The following is a 26,517-nucleotide window of genomic DNA, read 5'->3' as shown; positions in this document are numbered from 1 at the left end:
TTTTCGTTTCAAAATTTTCATGGGCCTGGAAAAATATCTTGAGACTTTTTGTCTTAAAAATGAGAAACACCCTTCCACTTGTTTCTCTCTCTGTCTGTTTTTCAACCTATGAAATAACAGCTCCAAAAATTGTCAGCTACATTTGAGGGGAACTGTAACAGATTTGAAAGGAATCTTTTCTTCTTGAAGTGGTAAATCACAATTGTAACCAAAATTGTTCTAAAAGTAGGAAGATGTTCATGTATCAAGCAGCAAAGCTAAAGATCAAAGTTCTACCAGTAAAATTAAAACCTTTAAATGTTTTTAATTAAATCTCATTCTATAACTCAACTGAAAACAAGACCACCTAAGAGCAGACACCAGGATACCCTTATCAAGAAAGGAATTAAAAGACACTCGCTCTCTGAAATACAAAATGCAGTGAATTATGGTTACAGCCTCAAATAACTTTCGACTCAGTTGATACAAGCTATTCCCACTGAACTTTCACATCCACAGTTTTTGTCACCATTTATTGGAAGTTATACCTTTCATAGCACTTAAATCTTATAAATGGGATAACGCACATGCAAAAACTTAAATATATAGTTGGCTGCGCTTAGAGGAAGCTGTAATTTTTCATGCCAGCAACTTAACTGCTGCGGGTTCTGTATCATAGTGGGAGTCATTCCCGGTTTCTAATGTAATAATGGTTGAAGCATTGAATTGCCTAAGCGTTAATGAGTTACTCGATGAAGTGTGTAGCTGGTGGGGGGAGCGCAGACCAGCGTCCTATTTCAGTGGGAGCAGTGGCTGGAGCATAGCCTGAGCTGGTGGTTCCCTGCCACGGACGCTTTCTGCCTCGAGCCCTTGGAAATGCAGTTGTCAGCCCTGTTCCATTTTCGAGTAGCCCTAAAGCTGTTTTAAGTGTTGCCAGAGCCCACTCAGCAGCTCTGAAAGTTGGAAACGCTTTGTGGAAACTTGCTTCTGACTCCTTTTGTTGTTCTGTCTAAACACCGCGTTAGCCGTTTGGCCCTGTATGAGAACAGTCAATATATCTGTAAATGGCACTGCGCTATTTCCGTATCAACAGTGCAGAAGAAAACATAAGCAATTTTCACAGTATAAAAATGCTGCATGTAGGGGGGAAAAATCATTACTTTTAACAGTAAGCCAAAATATCTTTTACTATGAGAATGCTTTTGCCCAGCAGCAACTGAACATACCATAGAATATAGAAGATTTCTTTGCAGATTTTTTTTGGTGTCACTGAGTGTAATAGAGTAACAAACTGAACTTCTGTGTGTGTGCAGACACACACGCTTTTGTTTTCTGATCTAAATATTGCAGAGCCATCTCAAATGCTTGCTTTTAAAACTTGCTTTTTACAGCTCAGTCCTCCATGGAAAAGAAACCTATTAAGAGAAACACAGTTGCTGTTTGTATTCATTTATTTGACATTTGGCAACAAATATCCTAGTGGAAACCTTTGGATTTTTTTTTAGGTTCACAGCTAGGTAGTCTGTATAGAGAAATTTCTTCTTTGCATTCTGATCACTGTGATTGCCTTATGCTTTGAGATCGCCTTATGCTTTGAGGTGTGAGTTCATCTCTGTCAAGTATTTTTTTCTGTCTAGGGTTTCTATAAGCTCTGTTTCTGTGTGGAGTACTAAACTTTCTTGAATCTCTCTCAGGGACAGGCCTTGGAATTCCGCAGTTATTTTGCTTTTGTTTTCACACTGAATATCCCTTTCTTCTAGTTTCAGTGAACTGGGTCATCCGGTTTATCTTTTCTACAAATTTGTCATGGCCCTTCTCTTCATGTGTTAAACATTAACGCACGCAAAATAAAAGATTTCCAGTTGTTTGCAGCTTTTCAAACTGCTTTGTAATTTGCTCTCAGACTTCTGTCGTGGACCAACTTAATTGTTCCGTACTTGCGGGCTTGCTTTGTGCCCTGTGTGATTTTTGCCACTCTTCTCACTCAATAATACTCTTGATTTTGCCACAGACTCACATCTCAAGACTTCCTCCCGGGGCCGTGGCAGGACAGTCCGTGGCAATAGAAGGAGGCGTTTGCCGTCTGGAAAGCCCGGAGAGCCGAACAGCTGATTCCTCACTTCACTGTAGAGAATGTGAATGACTTTTTTGTACAAAATTCTTTTGTGTTTTAGCAGCTGTTGGAAATTCTACTTTGTTTTATACCCCGTATTGCAACCATGTGCACCATGAGACAAGTGCTGCTGTAGTTTATGTTCTCGCTCTGCGAATGGGCGGGTGTGCGTGTTCATTTTTTTCCCCCAATAAAACAGGAACTCTTCCCAGTTCTGCAAAGATCATGTATGGTTAATGATTATGTTTTTATTGTTCTGTTTTTGAAAAATATCTGAAGATTGAAAAACAATTAATTTAAAGATGTGGTCACAATTGTCATTCATGTTCTAAATTTAAAAGTAACAGGCCTTTGAAGTGGCTATATAATTATGCAAAAACGATTATGGTTTCTAAGCTTCTTCGTGGTTTAAGGAAATCCAATAGTGGTTTAAACATGGGTTGTTTTTTTCCTCCCCAATAAGGAGGATTTTTTTTTTTTTTTGGTCAAAGAATGGTTTCAGTGAAACAAACTAGAGCAAAATTAAAGCTAGAATTGTTTTAAATAGTCTTATAGGTCATATCTCTGTTTTCAAACTAAGATGTTAATAGCTTCAAGCTGTATGTATTACAAAAAGCTATATGAAGATAATGTATCGTAATGTAGTCTTTATGTATAATGGAATACTACGGTGTAAATAAGAAAAGTTTATGGAAAGATTCGATATTATTCTTCGCTTCTGTTTTAAATCTATTTTTGAGAGAGAGAGAGAGAGAGGTACAGAAATGAACATATTACTGGATGCGAAGTGCAATGTGTATGAAATGGATGTTGGGAGGTCTGATACTAGCTTTCTTATTGATAAAGCAACTTCCTAAAGTCCAGCCACAGCATGGGTATTTATATAACTGTGTGTAATATGTATGTACTGTGCATAAATTTACTGTAATTCTTTTTATACCTTCAACAAAACTGCATTATAGGACAATGTAATCCTTCTCTGCCTTGTAAAACACTGGCAGTGGAACCGTCTTTTTTCACCAGTTCTGACGTGTTCGCCAGAGCACTTGAGTCCTAAAAGGGTATTCGGACAGACGATCTTCCGTTCAATGCTTTTTTTTTTTTTTTTTTTTTTCCTTCACAGCATTGGCAGCAATAGAAGACTCTTGTAATTAATCCATTGTTCTGATAAGTATGCCAAAGAGAAACTAAAATAGTTCATCTTTTTTCCTGGTGGATATTTGATAATTCTGTTTTCAGAAGTAGTGGATGAATAGATATTCAGACTGTATTTGCTTAACTGGGCATTGTACTTGCCTTTTTTGTAATGTTGTGCCTGCCTATAACAGACATACTTGACTGATTAAATGGTTACATTGATTGTAGTACCAATCTTTCATGGATAAAAATCTTAATAAATTTTTTTTTTAAAAGACTGAGTCCCTTTTCACTGTTGCAGCATACATTAAGATGTTGTCTTTGTGCATAAGTGTGTGTTTGGGGGGTGGGCTTTTTGGTTTGTTTTTTGTTTTCCTAATAATGACATCAGTACAAGCTTGTCTGTGGAAAGAAATGTTTTCTAACCTAGACTAGTGCAGCTGCATAGAAGCCTTTTGAATTTTTTTGAAGTATGGCTGAGTTCGTACTGCTATTATCTGAAATAGCAGTTCATTTAATTTCTGTTCTTAGAAGTTTGGGAGCTGTATGGCACTGCAGCAAAAAGTAGATTAAGCAGGAAAGGTCACTTAAAATGTTAATCTAGCTTCAGCATTTAAATAGTCTTTTTTAAATGTTGATTTTGTAACTTAGATACTCTATAACAGTCCGTGGGAGATTTCAAGATTCCTTTTTTGTTTTGAGATGGGTTCAGGATAAAATTTGTGTTTGAAGACTGTTTTATAATCAAAGATTTTTCTATAAATTCTTGTAGATAACAATAACGGGGGCTTTTCAGGATGCAGAAAAAAAAAAAAAAAGAATAGAAAGCATCTGTCTAAAATGTGTTCAGATATTGGACAGGATCCTTAGCAGTTATACCCAGAAGCTGGTCTGATGAAGTGAAGAGAAACTCTACTGATGGACAGTAGCTCAGAACTTGATGGTACAGAATACAGTGCTTATGGAGATTTGGATTCCAGCATGATTCTTTCCACACTATCTCAAAATGACTTTTATATTGCAGTATATTATAAAAAAGTAAATACTATGTTTTGCTTTTACTTGGCTTCCATGTCTATATAATACCCTGCTCAGCTACTTGATAATTACTAAATTACCACTAGGTACTATATACCTTCCTAAAGAAGCCAAGTGTTTTGCATCTTTTTGAACTTCATCAGTGTCTCTCTTAACTGTCCAGCTTCTCCTCCTCCTGTCTGGGTGAGGGAAAAAACAAGAAAAGGAGCTCTACTACCTTACCGTCCTCAGAATCACAAGCAAGATACAGAGCACAACCAAAGTACAGTGGTGACTTTCTACCTAGGGTACTCCTGAGAAGAGCATGGTGTTGGCATACCTGGATTTCTGCACTAGTAGTAACGTAGACTGGCAGGAACACAACTTCCTGCTTAAGCCAGTGGAAAATCTTGCACTGCTTTAACAAGCAAGTTCTTGCTGCAAGTTCTATTTTGAGCTTGAAGGGCTAGCAAAAGTGGTGAAGATGGATATGCCTTGCAATGAAGGGAGCTGAAACTCCTGTACGTGATGAGTAACCTTTTCCCCAGCATAAGCACATACTGTCTGAGAAGTAATTATACAGTTTACAGCAAGAGCCAGCTAAAATTGTAAAGGAAGGGGAACCAGATGAAATGCACACAAATACAAACACTAGAAATGCTTTTGATTTTGTACTCAAACACGTAATTACATGGCCTAGGTTATTTTATAGCAGACAGGTTGGTAACAGAGTAGCTGGTCTTCTACCACAGTACATGTCACAGCTAACAGTTTGTAATACTGTAAAATCATGGAGTACTGCACATGTCTATGCAGTTTAATATACTCTGTGTTTCCACCTCTTATATATTCCACTTCATATCACAAGTTTTACATACTTATGTCCTCTGAAAAATGGACAAATAAATACTTTTTCTAGTCTTCAGAATATGTAACATTAACAGTAAGTAATATGTATCTTGGAAAAAATATTTTAATCTATAATAGTCTATAATTGTCATAATTATATACAATTAAGTGTATATGCAATCTGTAATTAATGCAACACCTGCTTTTGTGGGTGAGGTGTAGGTGAAGTCATCGGAGAAAGATGAAACCAAGCTAAATCACAGGGTGATTAGCAAGGCTATGTTAACTGCTATTGCTACCTAAAATGCAGGTTAAGACTCAGCAATAGTAGAAAGAGAAACCCAAGTTTTTGTTTAGTATAGCTGAAACAGGTGCAATATTTCACAGTGGAGCATAATAATGATATGATCAGACAATTTTTGTACCTCAGTTTTGAGCAGGAAGGTGCAGAATTAATGATGGGAAGTTGTGGAGCAGAGATGAGTGTTGCCTAAAACATGAAATAGTCCAACCTCAACATGCTGAAGAATCGTTGGCAGCAGGGTTTAGTACTATATAAAGGTCTCACAGGTAGCCAGTTTGTAATACATTGCAAGAGTATAATTCTGAGATCCACTTTTTTCTTTTCTTTTCTTTTTTTTTTTCCCTCCCTCCAAACCTTCATTTTTTAAAGAGGTGCTTCTGTCATCTTCACTAACGAGGAAAACCTTCAGACTGCGAAATGTTGCAGGACTCTGCCTTTTAACAAGGTGAATATACTTTGTAGGTATAGATTTCCCCGTTAAAAAAGAATCTGAAAATGTATATTGCCTGAGCATTTAAAAACTGCTCAGAGACAGCAGTAGAGTATGCCAAACTTTACTATTCAATTTTCTTTCTATTTTGTAGTTTCTTTCAAGAGCCCTTCAAAAGAGGAACTTGGCTCTGTTTAAATACGATAGAAGATAGTTTGGTTAAAACACGTAGTTTGTGACAAGAGTGGATCCGTTGCCTTTTTAAGCTGAGCACTTGTATGTATGGAAATGTTTATGTGGATCCACTTGACAAAACACTTAAATATGTGAGTGATCCCGACACAGTGACCAGCTATTTGTTTAGTTTCCCAAATAAGTTTTTTGATAACGCCCTTGGCCCTTGCTATCTTTACATATTATCTACATGTTTTTTTAGCTCTTTGGCAGATTAGCTTTGTCTACCCTTAATTTTTTTTTCTTTCTTTAGCATCAAATAAGTAAGTGCTAAGACAAAAAGGCTAATACTACATTCATCTTGCATAGTTCAATATTCAGCATTAAATTTTTTATTTTTTCAATTTTGATGATTTATCTATAAATCAATTCTCTTAGGCAGTTACATCATAGTACAGTCTGTTTGGAGTAATATACAAGTATCTTCTATATAAGCTTATGGAAAAATATAATTCAGAATATATTTGGGTTTATTTTTCAGCATGCATTCAGGCAATGCATACATAAATGAACATAATTCTTTTGGCTTGCTAAGTTTGCTAATGAACTTCAGAACTGACATGCATTTTAAATTTATAACAGCTATTCCTAAATTACAATTACTTGATACAGCAAGGTAAATATATTTGTTCATATAAGATAATGGCGCAATTGTTTGAGACTTATTAACTGAAAAGCAGTGGTTACATTCTTTACCCCATGATTTGTCAAAGTAGCTGTTTAAGTTGTATAAATCTGTTTTTCTTAACAGTTTTAGAACAGATTTTTGATGCTCACGTATCTTACATAGTTTCTTTCCTAATTTTTTCAAGGATGCAGTTAAACTGCAGAGGTTTGCGAGAAAGACCCCGAGGCTGCCATGCAGGAGTTGAGCAAAAAATACCACTTAGTGGTAAAATCTGTAGGAGAAGGAAGGATTCAATATTTACAGTAAAAAAGGCTGTAAAAAGAAAGCCAGAAGTGGTTCATTGCGACCAAACACAGAGCTACTGTAAGGAAAATGACTGGACTTGTTCCTTTAGGAGGGCAGAATAGCTGCATCTACAGTCTGTATGCAGCCCTGTTTCAAAAATGTCTCTTCACTTCCAAAAGATTTGTCTAACAATATTTGAACCTGTGTAGAGGGCTGCAATCCCATCCTCTAATTCAGCAGAGAGGCACCTTTCAAAGTAAACTATAACTGAGGAAATAACCTCTTTTTTAAGGTCAGCTTGATTGGGAGGCAGAGGCCTAGGAGAGGACGGGGAGAGTTGGAGGGAAAGTTTATAATGTGTAAGGAAATAAAGGCTCCTTTTAGAAAGCAGAGTAAACCAAGAATATCTCTGTCAAGGGAGAACAAGAATCAAAGTAGAGTGGAGAGAGGGGAAACCAAGTGGTCTGTAAGGAAAGAATAGAAAGGAAATTGTTCAAAGAACTTCAAAGAAATCTGGCTAAGAATTGGTGTATAATTCACAATATGAATAAAGTTCATCTTCCAAGGCATGTTTGAAGAGACAAAACAAATATAAACTGTTATATTCTACCTGGCCAGGATTTATAGGTGTTGGTTTACTAAGCTGTGCACTTGAAAGTCAGGCCAAAAGTAGAATTTCTCCACTGGATAGGAAGGAGAACATGCCTTTGCCAGACATAGCAGGTGCTTTGGTAGAAGGTTTGTGGGTGAGTTACAAAAGCGTCGTTGCCTCCTTTCAGAGTCCAGATCTGCCATAATATTCAGTCAAGTTCAAACTTCAGCTAAGGGCCAAAATCCCAGGGATGCCGAGACCCTACAGCTTGCAGGAAGCTGCGTTGAGATTTTCCATGGAAACTCACATCACTGATAGCTCGTGGTAAAGGACTCCTAAAGTGTGTCGGATCATAGCTATTGATTAATAAAAACTTACCTATTTCCTCCTGCTCATCTTTTACGGGAGTTCTTGCAGGAGCAGCTGTAACAGCCATGCTATTGACTGTTCGTGCTATTGCAAAGTATCCCAGCACGTGGGAGCGCTTGGTCTCCGAGTTGTGTTGTTTAAGGTCCTAGAGTAACTCAGCATTTATCTTCCTCGTATCCTAGGGAACAGGTCCCTTAAAGATGTTCAGGATCTCTTAACAGTGATTTGAACATTGTAAATGTCTGCCCGTTACCGACTTCCGTGTATCTAACAAACCAAATAAGTTAGCAAACACATGAGGAACAGATACGGTGAAATCTGCTTTCCTGTGGCTTTGTGTCCTAACCACGATACCCTAAGTAAGAGGGCTGTGTTTGCGAAGTGCTCCAGGCGTGCCTGCGCTGGCGCCGAGCGCCGCAGCCGTGGCAAGGCTGGTGGCTCTGACCTGCTCTGCTGTAATCAGCCAGGAGCTGGCTGTGAAGCTACCGTGTCGGTCCTCGCCCTGTAGTGTGTATGAGCCTGCGAAGGATGGAAGGTAGGTGTTAGACCACGCCAGCCCATAGGCATGGCTGGTGCTGTGCAAGCTGCCCAGGTGTACTTCTTCCGTCAGACTTCTGGGGCACTGACAGAGTAGGAGCCCCCATAATTTATCTCAAAATCCCTCTTGCAGCCTATTAGCTAGAGTATGTTACAATTTGCACAGCACTGTCTCAGCTCTGTCTTGAACCTCTGGGGCCTGTGTTGGACATCATTGTGGTCTGCTGACCCTTGTGGGATGAGGGGACTAGAGAGTGACTCTGGTAAGGGAAGCTGGGCAAGGGCAACTACAGGAAGCCATTATCTCTCCTGGAAGAAGGCCCAGCACTCATCCCCCACTCTAGCTGGCTGTAGCTACCACTAACGAGCAGTCTCCCCTTGCCCCTGAATAGAAGGAGTTGGGGCTTTTGACACAGGTAGCCCTTGTTTAGGGTGGATCAAGTACCCTGGGGGTTGATAGTAGGGAGAGATCTATTTAAGAGCCAGGCCTGGAGCACAGCTCCTAGAGCTCAGTGGACAGACGCAGCAGTTTGCACAGGAGGAGCACAGTTAGGTGCAAGAGGACATCTTCCAGTGCCAGTAGCACCCACTTTTGCTAACATGGTTGTAACTCATCGTAAAGCATATTTGCCTGTAGCTGTGGGAATTGCTACATCAGCTGTGTCAGAAGCTTCAACCCAGACAGAGCCTCTTGCAGCAGATGCTGCCCTACAGGTCCCAGGCTGCAGGGAGTGCTTGGAGCATCTCCAGAAGGCCTGGACTGATGGTCTGCCCTCCTGCAAGAGGTGTGCTGCTGTTGTTGAGGATTTGTGTCCTCAAGTGAAAGAGTTGCAGGATGAAGTCAGTAGGCTGCGAAGCATAGAAGAACGTGAGCAGGAGATAGACAGGGTGTTCCCAGAGACCGTACTGCTCCCGGAGTCCCAGTCCCCTGCAGCAGGGGAGCTGCTGGAGGACTCTGTGAAGGGTGAAATAATACAGCACAGCACTGTCGAAGAAGGCTGGAAGCTAGTTGCTTCTCGAACAAAGAGAAGAAAGGCCCCTAGTCCTCCTGTAGACTTGGAGCTACAGTTGAAGAACATGTTTAGTGCACTCCAGGATGAGGAGAACCCGGACCTGGCCTCAAGGGAAGCAACTGAGCTGTCTGACCCTGTGCCTTGTGTGACCACTTGGAAGAGGCAACGAGGGGTTGTAGTGGGTGATTCCATGCTGAGGGGGGCAGAGGTGCCTATCTGCTGACCTGACCCCTCCTCTAGAGAGGTTTGCTGCCTGCTGGGGCCGAGGATACAAGATGCGTCTGAACGGCTACCAAGGCTTGTCCACTCATTAGACTACTACCCTCTGCTGCTCTTTCACGTGGGTGCTAACAATACAGAGAACAAACTGGAAACAATCAAAGACTTTTTTGAAGGCCTTGGGCATGGTGGTCAAGGGTCTGGGAGCCCAGGTGGTCTTCTCATTGGTCCTGCCGATTGGAGGAGGCATGGGAGGAGGAGTAGGAAGATTTCCCAAATCAACAACTGGCTACACCGCTGGTGTTGGCAACAGGGTTTTGAATTTTATGACCATGGAACATGGTTTGAAGACCAACAACTGGTAGGGAGAGACGGGAATTCACCTCACCAAGTGGGCACATTTGCCTTTGCAAACAGGTTGGCCAGCCTAGTAAAGAGGGCTTTAAACTAGGTAGGAGGGGGGGTGTCATAGAGAGAAGGTAGTCAACAAAACACAAGTTGGGTTGGGGGGCCTCCAACAGGTGCATGCAGCTGGGGATGTGCATTTGGGACATGGCTATGAGCGACCCTCGTGCACCCTCCCTGGGAAACCTGCAGGCATGACCACCTCTCTGAAATGCCTGTACAGCAATGCATGCAGCATGGGGAACAAACAGGAGGAGCTGGAGATCTGTGTGCAGTCGCAGGGCCATGATCTCATTGCAGTCACGGAGACATGGTGGGGTAGCTCTCATGACTGGAATGCTGCCATGGATGGATATGTGCTTTTTAGGAAAGACAGGCCAGGGAGGCGAGGTGGTGGAGTTGCTCTTTGTGTGAGAGAGCAACTGGAAGGCATAGAGCTCTGCCTAGGCAGGGAGGAGGAGGAGGCAGCTGAGAGCTTATGGGTAAAGGTCAAAGGGCAGGCTAACACAGGGGATACTGCTGTGGGTGTCTACTCCAGGCCACCTGACCAGGAAGAGAGAGTTGATGAGGCCTTCTATAGGCAGCTGGAGGTAGCCTCACGATCCCAGGACCTGGTTCTCATGGGGGACTTCAACCACCCTGACACCTGGAGGGACTACACAGCAAGGCACAAGCAGTCCAGGAGGCTCCTGCAGTGCATTGATGATAATTTCTTGTCACAAATGGTGGAGGAGCCTACGAAAAAGGGTGCCCTGCTGGACCTTGTTCTTACCAACAGAGAGGAATTGGTTGGAGATGTGAAGGCTGGGGGCAGCCTTGGCTGCAGTGATCATGAGATGGTGGAGGTCAGGATCCTGCAGGAAAGAAGTAAGGCAACAAGCAGGATTGCAACCCTGGACTTCAGGAGAGCGGACTTTGGGCTCTTCAGAGACCTAATTGGAGGAATCCCACGAGTTAAGGCCCTAGAAGGAAGGGGGGTCCAGGAGAGCTGGCTAGCATTCAAACATCACTTCCTCCAAGCTCAAGAGTGGTGCATCCCTATGAGTAAGAAGTGCAGCAAAAGGGGCAGGAGACCTGCATGGGTGAGCAAGGAGCTCCTGGCCAAATTCAGACAGAAGAAGAAAGTACACAGAATGTGCAAGAGGGGACAGGCTGCTTGGGAGGATTACAGGAATGCAGCCAGAGTGTGTAGAGATGCGGCGATGAAGGCCAAGGCCCAGTTGGAATTGAGTCTGGCAAGGGATGTCAAGGACAACAGGAAGGGCTTTTTCAACTACATCAGCAGCAAGAGGAGGACTGGGGAAAACGTGGGCCCACTATGAATGGGGCAGGGGCCCTGGTGACAAGGGATACAGAGAAGGCAGAATTACTGAATGCCTTCTTTGCTTCAGTCTTCACTGCTAAGGGCAACCCCCAGGAATCCTGCAGCCTGGACGTGAGGGAGAAAGTCTGGAGAAGGGAAGACTTTCCTTTGGTTGAGGAGGATAGGATTAGAGGCCTTCTGGGCAGGCTAGACATCCACAAATCCATGGGCCCGGATGGGATGCACCCACAGGTACTGAGGCAGCTGGTGGATGTTGTTGCCAGGCCGCTCTCCATCATCTTTGAAAGGTCCTGGAGAACCGGAGAGGTGCCTGAGGACTGGAAGAAAGCCAATGTCACTCCAGTCTTCAAGAAGGGCAAGCAGGAGGACCCAGGCAACTATTGGCCAGTCAGCCTCACCTCCATCCCTGGAAAGGGGATGGAACAGCTCCTTCTGGATGTCATCTCCAGACATATGGAGGAGAAGAAGGTGATCAGGAGTAGCCAGCAGGGATTCACCAAGGGGAAAGCCTGCTTACCCAATCTGAGAGCCTTCTCTGATGGAATGACTGGCTGGGTAGATGAGGGGAGAGCAGTGGACATTGCGGACCTTGACTTCAGCAAGGCTTTTGACACTGTCTCCCGTAACATCCTCCCAGAGAAGGTCAGGAAGTGTGGGTTAGACGAGTGGACAGTGAGGTGGATTGAGAACTAGCTGAAAGGCAGAGCTCAGAGGGTTGTCATCAGTGGCATGGAGTCTAGTTGGAGGCCTGTGGCTAGTGGGGTCCCCCAAGGCTCAGTGCTGGGTCCCATCCTGTTCAACTTATTCATCAGTGACCTGGATGAGGGATCAGAGTGCCTCCTCAGCAAGTTTGCTGATGATACCAAACTGGGAGGAGTGGCTGACACACCAGAGGGCTGTGGTGCCATTCAGAGAGACCTGGACAGGCTGGAGAGCTGGGCGGAGAGGAACCTCATGAGGTTCAACAAGGGCGAGTGCAGAGTCCTGCACTTAGGGAGAAATAACCCTAGGCACCAGTACAATCTGGGGGCTGACCTGCTGGAGAGCAGCTCTGCAGAGAAGGACCTGGGAGTGCTGGTGGATGACAAGTTGACCATGAGCCAGCAATGTGCCCTTGTGGCCAGGAAGGCCAATGGTCTCCTGGGGTGCATTAGGAAGAGTGTTGCCAGTAGGTCGAGGGAGGTGATCCTGCCCCTCTCCTCAGCCCTGGGGAGGCCTCACCTCAAGTACTGTGTCCAGTTCTGGGCTCCCCACTACAAGAGAGACATGGAGCTACTCGAGAGAGTCCAGTGTAGGGCTACAAAGGTGACCGGAGGGCTGGAGCACCTGCCCTGCGAGGAACGGCTGCGAGAGCTGGGCCTGTTCAGCCTGGGGAAGAGCAGACTGAGGGGGGATCTGATCAATGTGTACAAGTACCTGAAGGGAGGGTGTCAACGGGACAGGGACAAACTCTTTTCAGCTGTCCCATGCAACAGGACAAGAGGCAATGGGCAGAAATTGAAGCACAGGAAGTTCTACCTGACCGTGAGGGGGAATTTCTTCCCTGTGAGAGGGACAGAGCTCTGGAAGAGGTTGCCCAGAGAGGTTGTGGAGTCTCCTTCTCTGGAGATCTTCAAGGCCCGCCTGGATGCAACCCTGTCTACCATGCTGTAGGTGACCCTGCTGAGCAGGGAGGTTGGACTAGATGATCTCCAGAGGTCCCTTCCAACCTTACTGATTCTATGATTCTATGATCTGTTACACTAAAGTTGCCCAGTTTTTTAGCCTAATTTGCACTGATATAAGTATGCACATACACATAAAAGAAAAAGACCACTAAACCGCTCTTTCCAAAACAAAAAGCCTTTCAAGGTCATTAAAATGCATTTTTCAGAAAGCGTTGCATCAACGCAAATGTTTGAAGTGCGATACCGTTCCCCTGAAGTCACTAAGAGCTCAGCCATTAGCTTCATTGGAGCCAAGGCATCGCTGTTGGAGGTATTTATCTTTAGAGAGTCAAACATGACTAGTCACTTAAAGTCAACACTGGAGACTTCCGAAATAGATTGTGCAAGATGTTTTGATGACTAACGGTTATTTTTGGATTTACAAGAAAAGGTAGTGGAGACTCGGTTGGTTCTGTAGTGTTGCAATGGTATGCTTTCTGTTTGAATAAGACATTTCAAGGAGGGAAAACCAGCAAGTTCTCTACTGTGCGTTGGTACTGACTAGCTGACTTTCAGAAATATCTTGGGGATAAAAGGGGACTGAAGAGTCAAGTGGATGATTGAAACTGAAGAATATTCTGTGGAAATAATTTGATGAAAATAGGCTTTGATTTTGTTCTAAAATGAACTCTGTGATTGAAATATATTTTCTCAAGGTGATGATTTATACAACTATTTTTTCACTTTGAATATATGCATTTAAATTATATGGGATACATAATGTTGTGTAGTACAAATGTTAGCATTGATTTTGGATTGCTACAATTTTTAGAACGGTTTCTTTAAAATACTTGCTGTGTCCTTCTACCTGTGCAGCTAGATACTATGATACCATACCAGAACTCTCTAGGCCACACTACCCACAGACCGGAGGAGATGATTAAATTTAAAGTTGAATTCAAATTCTCTGTATTTAAAAAATACACTCCTTTACCTTCTGTGGCTAAAAGCAAGCTCTCTTGTCTCTTGTATGAATTACACCTAGAACTAGCTTCAAAAATAAACCCGAAAGTCAAATTTTGCAGAGAAATACCTTTTTGTCATAGGTTAGTTTTCTCTTGGATCAGTGAACCAAATTTTTGGGCCCTGCAGCTGCATGACTGTTAGATCTGACCTGAAGGAAACATGGGGGCACATGGCTGAAAGCAGAGAGGACGGACTGGGAGAACCCCTTTTGGCTGGTGTCTGCGGGTAATCAGATCTGGTATGAAATGAAACTGCACCTTGTTGTGCTCACTGTGCTTATTCCTGTTTTATATTGCTCTTATTCTGTTCCAATGCATCTTTGGAAGTAACTTCTACAATGCATGGTGCATATTTTTTGAGGAAAATTTGATACATCTATAAAATAGCATTCTGTGTTTAATTTTACAGGAATAAAGTCTAATTAAGTGCAGTTCTCAATATGATGAAGAAATAGTTTCTAAAGTTTGGAGGCCAGTCCTTTCAAAAGGCTGTGAACTCCTCTAGGGAGATAAAAGCATGCCAAGGTTTGAGGTAATTAATGGTCAACATTGTGACATGATGGTCTTTGAAACTAGTACTGTGTTTGAGGAGGGAAGGGAAATTGTTTCAAACCACATGTTTATTGTATTAACGTGTCATGTAGTTTCTCTGAAGGAAAGCAAACCAAGAGACAGACAGCGCCATGGCACAGTAGAAACTGCCTTATGATAGATGATTTGAAAATGTTACAACTGAAATTAAGAACTGCAATCCAGTTGATTCCTCAGAGAAAAGGAACAGGAACGGGCAGGAAACGCACCATTTTGAGTGTTCTCTTTCCATATCAAGGAGTTATTCTCAGATAAGCGTCAAGAATCTTGGTCAACATAAAAAAGTTACCTAAATTAGCAGAGAACTGAAAAATAAGGAACATCCCAACTATAAATGACAAACAGAAACCAAGCATGACGTTTACTGTTAAGAGCAATATTCAAGGGGCAGAAGGCAACTGAATGGAAAGGACCAGATAGGACTGCCTGGCTCTTTGGGTAAAGGTCAAGGACACTGATAAGAGGTGACATCACCTAAGAGGTTCCCTGCCTGTTGATGTCACGTGCACAACATGCTTGACGCAGAAAGGGACTGTCAGAGATCATCTAGTCCAACCACCCTGCTCTGGGAAGGTCACCCAGAGCAGACTGCCCAGGACCGTGTGCAGACAGCCTTTTAATATCTCCAAGGATGGTGACGGCACAGTCTCTCCGGGCAACCTGCTCCAGTGCTCGGTCACCCTCCCAGGAAACAAGTTTCTCCTTAGAGTCAGACAGACCTTTCTGTCTTTCACTTTGCACCCTTTGCCTCTCACCCTGTCAGTGGGCACCACTGAGAAGAGTTTGGCCCTGTCCTCTTTGCTTATACACATCGACAAGATATTCCCCCTCCCTCCCCGAGCCTTCTCCTCTCCAGGTTGAACAGTTTCACCTCTCTTCTCCTTTTCTCATGCAAGAGATGCTCCAGTCCCTCCATCATCTTAGTTGCTCCCAGAGCTCCATGTCCCTCCTGTATTAGGAATCCAGAACTGGACCCAGTACTCCAGGTGTGGCCTCACCAGGGCTGAATAGAGGGGGAGGATCACCTACCTCAACCTCCTGGCAATGCTCTTCCTAATGCAGCCCCCCAGGTTTCATTACTGGCTCATGGTTAACTGGTCATCCACCAGCACTCCCAGGTCCTTCTCTGCAGAGCTGCTCTCCAGCGGGTCAGCCTCCAGCCTGTCCTGGTGCATGGGGTTATTCTCCCCCATGCACTTCTCTGCACTTGCGCTTGTTGAACTTCATGAAGTTCTCCTCTGCCCATTTCCTCAGCTTGTTGAGGTCCCTCTGAATGGCAGCACAGCCCTCTGGGGTATCAGCCACTCCTCCCAGTTTTGTGTCATCGCTGAGCTGGAGGTGTGAGATTTGGTCTCATGCTGAAACGTGCCCTGTGCTGAGCACGTTACGGATGTAGCTGGTTAGTCGGGAAGCGTCGCAGGCACCTATGGAGCAGGGTGGGGGTAACTGTGCATAGTCCTTACACTGAGTTGCAACGACAGCAGTGTTAATACAGCCTGTGAGACTCCAACCTACTGTGCTTAAGGTGCTGTCAAAGAGTGATTTACTTTTCTCTTCTGGGACAGAATACTCTTACACTCAGAGAAGGAGAATCCCCAGGATCCCCTTTTTCTGGGATATAGCTTTGCTGACAGACTTATTTTTCGCTTTACTATAGTAAATAGACAATGTCTCCTGCCTGGAGATGATTCATCTCTCATTATGTTTGTTAATTAGAATTACATGCTTTTCTTCTGCTTGCCTCACCGTTGTGCCAAAAAAAAAAATAATAATAAAAATTAAAAATCTCTTCACAAAATCCAGAAGCAGCAACAACAGCAAAGAGATTTTTCTACTTGGAGTATGAAGAGAATGGTGTATTTGACACAGGTCTTGGTGCACCAGCGACCCTCTTCTGAAAACCACTGTCTAAATCTTTTGCACCCCAGAGCTCACCAGTGTCTTCAGGGTTCACGAAAGCTGGAAATGCAGGTGTCTGCTGAGTGCACCACATGTCCCACTGTTCATATGTGGGCAGAAACAGGGAGGGAAATCCAAGGTATCTTGTATCCTCATATAGTTCCCTTCTGTTTCACAGCACAGACTTGCCATACTGTGTGCAGCCAGCAACAACCTGCAAAGGGCTGATAGGGATTTTGCTCATCTACCCTACCTCTGAGAAGGTGGCTCCCTGGAAACAGCTGCCACCGCCATGTGGGGCAGCCGAGAAGAGCCTGTGGGCCCTGCCTGCTGTCCAGGGAGGGCTGGAGAGGAGCTGCCAGAGCAGCCAGGGAGATGCTGGGACAGGCAGGACCTATCCCTACTAGTCTACCAGGCTGGGAGCTGGCAGGAGAGGTGGCCCTGGTTTCTGTGGGTTTTCTCCAGCACGAAGCAGAGGAGCCAAGGGCTGATGTGGCCCACGCTGGGGAACTGGCCCTTGTAGGTAACTCCAGAATCCCCACAGTGTGAGGAAAGCTCTGTGCTCCACCAAGAAGAGTGCTCAGAAACCATGGTGATGATGTGCTGCCAGTGGCATGGAAATTGCTAGGGATAAAGTGCCATGCAGGGAGATTGCTGTGGATGGAGAAATGTTGCAAGCAGCATGGAGACTGCTATGAATGAAGAAGTATCACAAGCAGCAATCATATTGCTGCATATGAAGCACTATGGGTGGCATGGAGATTGTTACGCATGAAGAAGTGTTAGAGGTGGCACGGAGATTGCTGTGGATGAAGAAGTGCCATGGGCAACATGGAGATTGCTATAAATGAAGATGTGTCCAGGGCAGCAGGGATATTGCTGTGGAGGAAGAAATGCCATGGGCAACATGAAGATGGCTCTGGATGAAGAAGCATCATGGGTGGCAAGGATATCCCTACGGATGAAGTACCTTGGGCAGCACAGAGATTGCTATGTCCGACCTGGCCACAGGGGGGTACTACAGACAGTGACACAGACATTTTGACAAACTTTCAGTATTTGGAACTAAGTTATCTGGTAACATCACATCTTGCTACTCCGTATTTCCTTCCTGTCCCTTCGTCGCAAGTGCACCTGTGCATGGAGGTGTGAGTAAGGCTCACGCAGGAGTTGGGCAGAGCATCAGTCTGTTACACCTTCATACAAAGACTCGTTATGTTATCTCTCCCGGGATACTGGGAATGCATACTCAGGATTAGACCTTTATATCCTGCTCAATGTATTAAAAAAGATCTGGGACAGCTGTGCAAGTTCCCTGCATGCGCAGGGTGGAGAGTGTGGCTGCCTCCTCAGCTGGCTTCATGAAGGAGCTTAGCTAGCTACAAAGCATGGGAAATGCTGATGGTAAAGTGTCTTCGCAAATTCTGTATTGCATGGAGAGGTTAGAGTTCAACACAAACATCTTTCTTTAAGAAAAAAAATAGATTACTTTTTTATTTGTGATAAGATTGTGTATCATTTGAGTCTGGATCAACTTTAGAGCTGTTTATCTAAGGTTCAGGGCAAAGCCTGAATGAGAACCTAATACTGAGCACCAGTAAATTCAGTCATCTCCCTGGTGGTTTGATAGTCTTGGGCTCAAATTTGTAGCTGTATGTGGAGCAGCACGGCTTTCGGTCGTGGTGAATAAGGTTGGCATCAACAGTGACAGCTTCAGTTACCTGTAACTATTCTGTTTTGGACCTAGTTAAAAAAAAAAAAGATTACAAACACACTTACAAGCAAATACTTTTCCCTTGTACAGTTTATGCTATGTTGTACTTCAAAGAAATAATTATCTACCTTCTTGAAAAAGTTGCCTTATTCCAGCCGTTGTGTTGATGTTGGCAGGCTTGGAGAGTGTCCAGTACTTGATATCAAATATTAGATGCTTCCAGTATTGATACTTTTTATTTGTGGCTTGATCCTAAAGCAAGAATGAAGCTGTATTTTTTTGTACATGTTTAATCTTTATTCTTTAAAAGTCCTCTTCCCTGTGGGACATCTGACATCTCTTTATGATGACAATAAATTTTCTGATTTTTGACAGAGGCCTTTCTTTTTGCCTTCAGAAAAAGCAAAAAGGCAAAGGAACTCTGCTAAATAAATGAATGCAAATATTTTGTCTCTCATGCTATCAGATGCAGCATGTAATATAAGCTAGCCTCATTTGTGAAGGAAAAGTTCTAGTTACACAGATAAAAAACCGATACTTTAAAAACAGAGTAAAACAGAACTGTGTAGCTTGTTTGCTTATCTCTGGTTTTATTTATCCTTTGGAGAATTTGGGCTGTCCCAGAGCTGACATAACTCAAAATAGATTGCTTCCATTGACTTAAGCAGGAGTTTGGATTGGTCTATATGATGTTGTAAAACTGTAAGTGCCTCTAAAATAGGCTTAAGTATAACTTATGTATGAAGTAGACTTTACAGTGGAAAAATGGAATATAAAAACTAGAATAACTCATGGATTTTCTAAACTATTTTTTTTGTCTTCAGAAATACCTCCTCCTGTTGACTAAGAAACCAAACTGCTGAGTTATACTGTGTGGATGATTTTTTAGAAAATCTAAATACTTAAGAGTTTCCTATCGTAATATGAATATCATGCTCATCACTAAAACAGAATTAGAATCACTGGCCTTTCAAATGCTCATAGCATTACTAAATGCCGTACAGGTGAACTCACCTTGTCACCTAGCCAAAAATCAAAAGCTTCTTTTTTTTCCTTCTGCAAATTCCAGCTGGTGACAGTCCCGTCTCGCTGTCGTGAGACTCGCTTTGTCAGTACAGGAACGGGTCTCCGAACAGCTGGATGCCCAGTTGCACGGAAGCAGAATATCCGAGGGGTGAAGGGAACTGCAGCAGGGGACCGACGGCTCTCCGTGGTTGCACGCGGGCCCCACCAGTGGCAGGCGCTGCGAGGAGTGCTTAGGGTCCTAGTGAGGCTGGTATCCTGCACAGCACGGACCGCCGCCTTCACCAGCTGGCACGTGGAGGAGATGTGCTGTTTATCTTCACTGTGCTGAACTTCCTCTCTTTTATTGGCCGGAGTTTGACAGGACAACTGGGGACAGGAAGGTTGAAAGAGAGCTCTGCTCGCTGGTGCAGGAAGAGGGTCTCTACCCCGATGGGCAAAATACGAACACTGTGATTACTTCAGACTTCCAGACTTCCACCACCTCCATCCTGGAAAGGTGCATCCATAGACTTGTGGTAGAGAAGGTTCATTGCAGAGGAGGAGAGGCCATCCGCACCTGAGGTTTCCTTGCGAGTGCCAACCCCCTTGGGCAGCCCTGTTCTTATTCTTCAGCGTGGCTTGCGTTGCCTCATTTCAGATGTCCTCGGCTGCAGTTCCCAGCGCCCCATGAGGAAGGCCAGCCTCAGCAGAAACCTGCCCAGCATGGCTTGCTCCTCAGAGGCGATGGAGAATCGTGGATGTGGAGCTGGCACTGAAGTTGGAGGCTGTCCTGCAAGCACAGGGCTCACCCCGTGGCACCAGCAATCTGCTGACCCTACAGATGGAAGTTAGGAGAAGAACAGTGTCACCCCTGTGGCAGAGGGGAGTTGGAGATTTGGGTTGTTTAGCAATGGTCAGACAGAGAAAATGATGTAGAAGGCAACTGAATTCCCGAAGAGCAAACTCGTTTTTCCAGATATCCATTGTCACAGCACTGGAGCCATCCTGCGTTTGGCAATACACCGCAGCAGGCTCATCAGTACTTACTGAGGTGGCAGCCTAATGATTTTGTCTCTCTGCTGGAGCAGGACTCCTTCTGGGAATAAAAGGAAAGGGAGGGACTGGGGAAATCACTTGCCCTGGTCCTCACCGCGGCCTCTCCGATGGTGAGGGCGTTCTGCTCCCTGCAGCAAAACTACGGTAGGTTTGCTGGATAATTTCCCAACTGGTTAATGCTGCCATGTAATTTCCAGCCTCCTGGGGGATTCTCTGCTCTTCTGCAGCTGGAGATGGCTGAGGCTACGGGGAACCGGGACTAACGCTTCTAAAGGAACTGGGGAAATGTGAGGAGACAAATGTCAACCACATCAGTGGGTGAGTTTCTAGACAGTACGTGCTGGCAACTTGAGAAGAATGAGGAGATGACGTTAACAGTGTCTTGTAGACGAGGAAAGAGGAAAACTGCAACTGAATTGCTTCCACCTCAGAAGCTTTGGGCATGTATTTCTAATCACATGAAGTTCAGATCAGAGAACCTCTTGTCATTTGTGTCCTTTGTTTACTTCTACTGTAAATAAAAAATGAACAAGCCCCAATTCCTGCCTTTTTGCTTAGCTGCCCAAACCAAATTTCAGCAGCCTTAGGGTGTCTTCCCATTTTGAAAAAACTCCCGAGACACTACAAGGAGCTTGGGAACTGTCTGAGAGTCTGATTTTGGTTATGGAAAAGCTACTAGGCAGGCATATGAAAAGCTCACTGGTAAATCATTTACAAGAAAATATCTTGCTCAGCATGGGGTTTGCAATGAGGAGGTCATATTTAATGACCTGTTTCAAATGTTATTATAAATCATTGCTTCCTCACCAGCTAAACCACGGCAGCCTATTGCTCTGTGTGCTCTCCTGCAGAAATGTCACTAACTTGTGAACATGTTGGAGTATGGAGCTGTGTACCCTCCTGGGGTGCAGAAAAGAGCAGGAAACATGAGGGGCTGTCAAGGGTCCCCAGGGGGCAACACAAACCCACCCCTCACTTGGTTGTGCAGCTCCTGTATTTTAATTGCAGCAGCCTCCTCTGCGAAGCACGAGACCTTTGGGAGCTTATGACAAGAAGCGAAACCTGGGTTAGCTAAACGAAAGCGTGCCCCTGGTGCAGAAGCAGGAAGAGTTTTCAGGAGGATAGAGAGGGTGAGTGTTAAACTCTGTTTGAATGATGACTTTGGCTCATGCAGGGAGACTGCTTCCAGACTGGGCTCCTTGCTGCGTGGCAAAACCTGTGCCCATCTGGGCTGGTCAGCAGAGCTACGGAGTCACACCAGGCCAACCGTCCTCAGGTTGCATGCAATTTGCAGCAGTTACGAGGGGTCCAGTGACGGAGGAGATGCGTGATGGCCTGCTGGGCTGCTGCTTACGCAGCCTGGAGGCCAGCTGGTATCTACCCATGGGGTGGGAAACTTCCTCTCCATGGAAAGTAAATGTCTCACCTCTGAAAGGCAACAGCCTCTGCAAACAGGAGGGAATATAAATCCTGTATCCAGTTCTTGCCTGAGGATCCGCTTTGTGCTTGAAGGAGCCTATTCATTTTACGTGGAGAAGCATCCTTCGGGGGGAGGAAACCTCACAGCCTTCTTCTGAGGCACGAGTCTCTTAGAGTAGGGCACAGCAGTGAGGATTTCGTTAGGGAATGGATAGTTTGTTACTTAATTTCTACTGTTAGATCATAACTTAAAAAAAAACCTTATACATCTCTTATATTCTTCACCCTTGCTGCCTAATCAAGAATCACAGTAAGAAGCTCTGTAGAGCTTCATTAAGAGAGAATAAGAGAAAATCTCATTAAGAGAGATTTTATGGTAACAATACACTAATGAAAGCAGTATCTCTTTTGATGGATGTTTAATGTAATACTGCTTTTATATTGAAAAAAGAAAGAAAAGAAAGAGAAAGCTTTAAATTCTCTCTTCACTCCATAGTGAACATAAAATTAAATTTATTAAAATTCAATATTTAAAGTTCTATTCTTTCTTAACAGAACTAGCTCAGCCAAGAAGAGCTTGTGATCAAACTTAAAATTAAATTGACCATTTCAGATTTGGGGTGAAGATCAGGTAAGAAGGTGAGGAAGGCTGCAAGAATGGGAAGCTTTTTTTGGGTGAATTTTTTCAGCAGACTCAGCTACCATAAGTAGCTGTTCAGCTGTAACAGGTCCCAGAGACCAGCAAGGAACATACCCCTGGCTGAACTGTCCTATTGCCCACACAGAAACAAGTACGAGTTCTTCCCAATACTGTGTACATCATAATGTTGTGTACTTTCCTAAACATCCTTTTTTTGCCCTTTGTGTATGAGTAAGATTTTAATTTTAGAAGAAATTCTGGTAGGCTTTTGTGGGCAGTTTGGAGGAGGGGAGTGAGGGAGAACCGGGTATTTTTGTTGTTGTATACAAGTGCTGGGAAGTTCATCTGAGCTCCACTGGTGATGGCCACCATCCAACAGGTGTTGCAAGTCTACTTTTCATTCAGCCTTCCAGGGCTTCATTGCAGAGCGGATATTTGACATCAGTGTGCACGGGCTGGCCAATAATTTGTATAGTTTGCACAGGTAAAACAATCACACTGTTTAAAAAAAAAAAAAAGAATTTGCAAACCTATTTTAACAATCCAGACCACCCAGCCCATATTCCTGCAAGCATTTACTCTCCTTGTACCCTCACTCTTTCCAAATCTGCTAGGAAAAATTTGGAAACCTATGATCCACCCTGCTACCCATGCTGGCAGGACTATTATTGCCATATTCATAGTCTTGAATCCACGGACTGGCAGTACTAAACATATATGTGTATTTACTTCTAAACTGCTGATATCATGAGAATGTGTATGTACATATATATATAAATACCTATACATGTATACACTTATATACATACCTACACATATATATGTATGTATATACATATACATATACATATATATATAGATATAGATATTGAGATTGGAAAGTATCAATGCCTATCAATGGGTATCAATATCCATAGTTATTGATAGGTATTGATACCTACTGCTCTCATTACCTATCAATACATACGGAAATTGATAAGCGTCAATGCCTCTTGATACCGGTATCAAAATCAGTCTAGAGGCCAATAGATATAGCTGCCTGCTGACATTGAAAGGTATTGGTGCCTACCTATAAGGATTAATACTGAGGCAGTCTCAAGACTGATTTTGTTCGCGGTAGGCATTGATACCTCTTGACATCGATACCATTGATTTCTGTCCTCAGTTATAGTGGTGACACGCTACCACACGTCAGGGCCATGCAGCTGTCCTGGCAGCATCTGAAGCTTCGTCTCAGGTGGAGCTTCACAAGGAAGAGACACAGCTCTGCAGGTCTCGGGCTGCAGGGGTGTCCGGGGCCTCTCACTGGGGCTGAGGGTCTCCCTGCTAGCAGGAAGCGTGTTGCCAAGTCAAGGAGATGTGTGAGAGGAGGTCAACAGACAGAGCAGCATGAGAAAGGTATCTGCTGGATACTCTCTGAGACTCCGCAGCCTCTGGAGCTGGGTAAGAGGAAAGGGTGAGCATTAGCAGCGGGAAACCCCTTGCTGCAGGGGGCATAGTCTATCTGCTGCCCTCCCTTGCTGTCAAAGGGGGTTTGCTGCTTGCTGGGGTCTCGCATTCAGCGTGTTGAGGAGGGATTGCCAAGCCTGGCTGGGCCCTCTGAATACTACTCACTACTCCTCTTGCAAGTGAACACTAATGATACTAGCAGGGCAGACCTGGAAAGGACCAGATAGGACTGCCTGGCTCTTTGGGTAAAGGTCAAGGACACTGATAAGAGGTGACATCACCTAAGAGGTTCCCTGCCTGTTGATGTCACGTGCACAACATGCTTGACGCAGAAAGGGACTGTCAGAGATCATCTAGTCCAACCACCCTGCTCTGGGAAGGTCACCCAGAGCAGACTGCCCAGGACCGTGTGCAGACAGCCTTTTAATATCTCCAAGGATGGTGACGGCACAGTCTCTCCGGGCAACCTGCTCCAGTGCTCGGTCACCCTCCCAGGAAACAAGTTTCTCCTTAGAGTCAGACAGACCTTTCTGTCTTTCACTTTGCACCCTTTGCCTCTCACCCTGTCAGTGGGCACCACTGAGAAGAGTCTGGCCCTGTCCCCTTTGCACCCTCCCTTCGGATGCTTATACACATCGACAAGATATTCCCCCTCCCTCCCCAAGCCTTCTCCTCTCCAGGCTGAACAGCGTTCTTTCTAACACAGCCCACCACACCACTGGTGTTCTTGGCCACAAGGGCACGTTGCTGGCTCATGGTTAACTTGTTGTCCACCAGCACTCCCAGGTCCTTCTCCGCAGAGCTGCTCTCCAGCAGGTCAGCCCCCAGCCTATCCTGGTGCATGGGGTTATTCTCCCCCAGCTGCAGGACCCTGCACTTGCCCTTGTTGAACTTCATGAAGTTCTCCTCTGCCCATTTCCTCAGCTTGTTGAGGTCCCTCTGAATGGCAGCACAGCCCTCTGGGGTATCAGCCACTCCTCCCAGGTTTGTGTCATCAGCAAACTTGCTAATATATTCTTAATATCTGTTGGTCATATACCAAATATCACCTCTTATAACACAAGGACCCCTCCCCTCGCAATATGACCACAATTATAACTCTGTTTCTTCTTCTCTCCTACTCTGGTTGACTGTCTGCTTACTCACCAGTGCTTTGTTTATACACCTCTCAACTTTGCATGGGTCAATGTTTGCCTGAAATGTATGGGAGTCTCCCTAACTAGAGTAATTCGTTTGGAGGCTGAATTTCCTTCATGCTGTGTTTCTTGAATATTACTACAAGAGACTATTCTACCAGCAGAATCATCTCCCAGTGTCTGAGGAAACAGGTAATTAAACCAATTTCACTATTCTAGATAGGGAACTGAGGCACCCTGGCTGAAACAGTACTGATGTCTGGTGCAAAAACAGGCAGAAAATAACAAGTTTCTTTCAACTCCCACTCCACTGACCAGCACTGCTCTGGAGGCCAAAAGATATCCCTGCACGCTCTATTTGTTTGTTTGTTCAACACTCATACCCCTATTTACTTACTTACACAAGAGACATTGGCTCATTTGGCAACCTCTAATGACAGCTTACAGCTCACTACCCGGTGCTAATTGAGCGGTGTTAAAAATACAAGTTTTTCCAAATGGGGAACATCAGTAAGCATATGCAGGGCAGGATTTTTCTCGAAGTCACAGTGTGGTTTTTTTTTTTGTCCCATACCTTTGTTTTGGAAGTTGCTGTTTTCATATAAAATGAGTACAAACTCAACTCTTTCTAAGTATGTTTTCTGGGGAGTATCATTCTGGTTGAAAAATAGGCAATTTCTCACAGTCAAAGATGTGAACTCAAAGTGAGGTCAAGAAACTTTGATTACAAGATGCATGGAGGCCTGTCAATTAAGATCGGCCACTCTGCCGTAGGATAGTTATTACTGGTCAGACACTTCCTGAAATGCTCAACAACTCCCATACAGTGGTGTCAGGAGCTAAAATTACTAGTATTTCTGTGAGGTTTTTAAAAGCCCTTCTTATTCTGTTCCATCAGCCACTGTATCAGCGGCGGTCAATATTTTACCCTACAATGGTACAAGGGGAAGTAACCAGTGGAATAGTGAAAAAGCTGTTTATAAGGCCTACTACTCATCTGCGTCTGATGACAGACTCTGGCTATCAGCAAAAGCATGAGGAGTAAGGGGACAAAACTTTTTTTTTTTTTTTTTTTAGTTTAGTTTTGTACTTAGCTGAGTAGCTACATTTTGATTGCAACTTTACTGTAAAAGACCTATTGCTGAAAGGTTTCCCGTTCCTCTAGTTCCTGGTATTTTGTGGCTTTTGACCTAATGTCATTCCTTCTGTTGCCTTGTGCAGTCTGTCCAGCATTCAAGTCTCAGAGATCTGGGGCTTTTTTTGCTCAAACTCGCCAGATTTTTCTGGTTCTTCTGTCGCTGCTGAAGTTAGAAGGATGGATGGAAAGATTTTGTGGAGCAGGTTAAAGAATTGTCTTTCCTCTGTGGGCGTTTGTCGCTTCAGTTCAAAAGCAAAAGCTCTTTGATTTAGTGTAGGATTTTGTGCATCCCCCTATCTTTCTTCCTGTAAATAAATAGTATAAGGTACGTATTTGCTGTGGAACTGCAAAGCTTCAGAAGGAT

General features: G+C 44.1%; 1 protein-coding gene across 4 annotated transcripts in view; it reads left to right on the top strand.

Annotated features, from left to right (window-relative positions):
- TASP1 (taspase 1) overlaps nt 1-3,468 on the top strand; it is a 95,493-nt gene extending 92,025 nt beyond the window's left edge. For all 4 annotated transcript variants that reach the window (XM_062573509.1, XM_062573510.1, XM_062573508.1 and 1 more), the window contains one exon: nt 1,991-3,468. In XM_062573509.1, coding sequence (XP_062429493.1) covers nt 1,991-2,122 — 132 coding nt within the window. In that variant the 3' untranslated portion in view covers nt 2,123-3,468. The remainder of the gene's footprint in view (nt 1-1,990) is intronic.
- Nucleotides 3,469-26,517: the final 23,049 nt, after the last annotated feature.

This window comes from Rhea pennata, chromosome 3, assembly GCF_028389875.1.
Source record: "Rhea pennata isolate bPtePen1 chromosome 3, bPtePen1.pri, whole genome shotgun sequence".
NCBI lineage: Eukaryota > Metazoa > Chordata > Aves > Rheiformes > Rheidae > Rhea > Rhea pennata.
This window is presented reverse-complemented; position numbering and strand designations above follow the sequence as displayed.